This window comes from Photinus pyralis, unplaced genomic scaffold (genome assembly GCF_008802855.1).
Source record: "Photinus pyralis isolate 1611_PpyrPB1 unplaced genomic scaffold, Ppyr1.3 Ppyr1.4_LG5, whole genome shotgun sequence".
Lineage (NCBI taxonomy): Eukaryota > Metazoa > Arthropoda > Insecta > Coleoptera > Lampyridae > Photinus > Photinus pyralis.
In genome coordinates, this window is record NW_022170596.1 from 22751745 (window position 1) to 22752993 (window position 1249).

Genomic DNA, 1249 nt, shown 5'->3' on the forward strand with positions numbered 1-1249 from the left:
CTCATTTTTGAAAACAACATTGGCTTCCACTCTAAATATAGGGTTTCTGGAGCGTTTAAATATCTCCGGAATGCGTGGGTCGATCGGACTGAAATGTAATGAGATTAAAGGGGACATTAATAAATTGTGCCATAAGCGTAGAATGGAATAACATATCTCTAAACATCATACATTTCAAGGAATAATAGATACCTAAATAAGTACAAGCAAACACTAAACATTTGGTAACGCTGGGATTTCTGCAATGATATTTATAAACTTCTAAACAAGTAGTTGCCTTGAAATAGCCCCTTAGGCGTAGCGTACGCCAATAAAATTGAGAAAAAGCAGTAAAATTTGTTAGGCAACACACAATACAAATGCAACACAATTCTCTATGCCGTTGAATCTCTTATTATGGTTACTCTTTGATTTAGTCCATTAAGATCTGCATATGGTGGTGTGAACTATAGACAATAGACATATGAAAATAACGCGAAAATAGGTACTGTATAGTAGTCGAAAAATTGGTTAAGTAAACTGCTAAAGCGAAGACGCGGCAACGTAGCGTAAATACTAAATAGTAGTAAATGAACATACCGGCAAATACCTATTCTTTTGTATTTAATTTTCCACGAATTTTGCAAGAAAACTCACTCCACAAAGCAAGCTCTAGTGCAACTTTTAGATTAAATTATAAACAAACTAATTTATTAGAAAAATGCTTATCAAAGTGAAGGTTAGTCATAGCGGTATTTTTAGGTTAATTCCAAATACATCCCTTTACTTTTGCAGACTTTAACTGGTAAAGAAATCGAAATAGATATCGAACCCACAGATAAGGTAGAACGAATAAAGGAACGGGTAGAAGAAAAGGAAGGCATTCCACCTCAACAGCAACGACTTATATTTTCTGGGAAACAAATGTACGTTGACTGTGGTTGCGATTGTATATCGCATGAAGCTCGATGACACTTATAATTTGTATTCTTGTAGGAACGATGAGAAGACTGCGCAAGATTATAAAGTACAAGGTGGCTCTGTACTTCATTTAGTGTTAGCCTTACGAGGAGGATATTGATAATAAACAATACTGTTACATACTATAACGTCTAATATACCGTAATGATTGTTAATTGTTTGCTTCACTTCGGCAACAGTACAACTGAGGCTAGGGTTTTAAAGCTTGCATACAATGTTGTGGTTTATTTGCATCTATTCAAAATCTGATAATGTAACTTGTAAGTTAGTAATGTAACTCTTTCACTTA

General features: G+C 34.4%; 1 protein-coding gene across 1 annotated transcript; it reads left to right on the forward strand.

Moving 5' to 3' along the window:
* Nucleotides 1-537: 537 nt before the first annotated feature.
* LOC116170508 (NEDD8) lies at nt 538-1115 on the forward strand. Its single transcript, XM_031486957.1, has 3 exons — nt 538-718; nt 775-905; nt 976-1115. Exons 1-3 carry the CDS (start codon nt 701-703, stop codon nt 1058-1060), a joined length of 234 nt encoding a protein of 77 aa, XP_031342817.1. The 5' UTR covers nt 538-700; the 3' UTR covers nt 1061-1115.
* The last annotated feature ends 134 nt before the right edge of the window (nt 1116-1249 follow it).

What these genes read in the sequence shown, in the direction of transcription:
- LOC116170508 (XM_031486957.1), top strand. An exon ending in ATATTTTCTGGGAAACAAAT is followed by an intron (nt 906 to 975) that starts GTACGTTGACTG and finishes GTATTCTTGTAG; the next exon opens with GAACGATGAGAAGACTGCGC.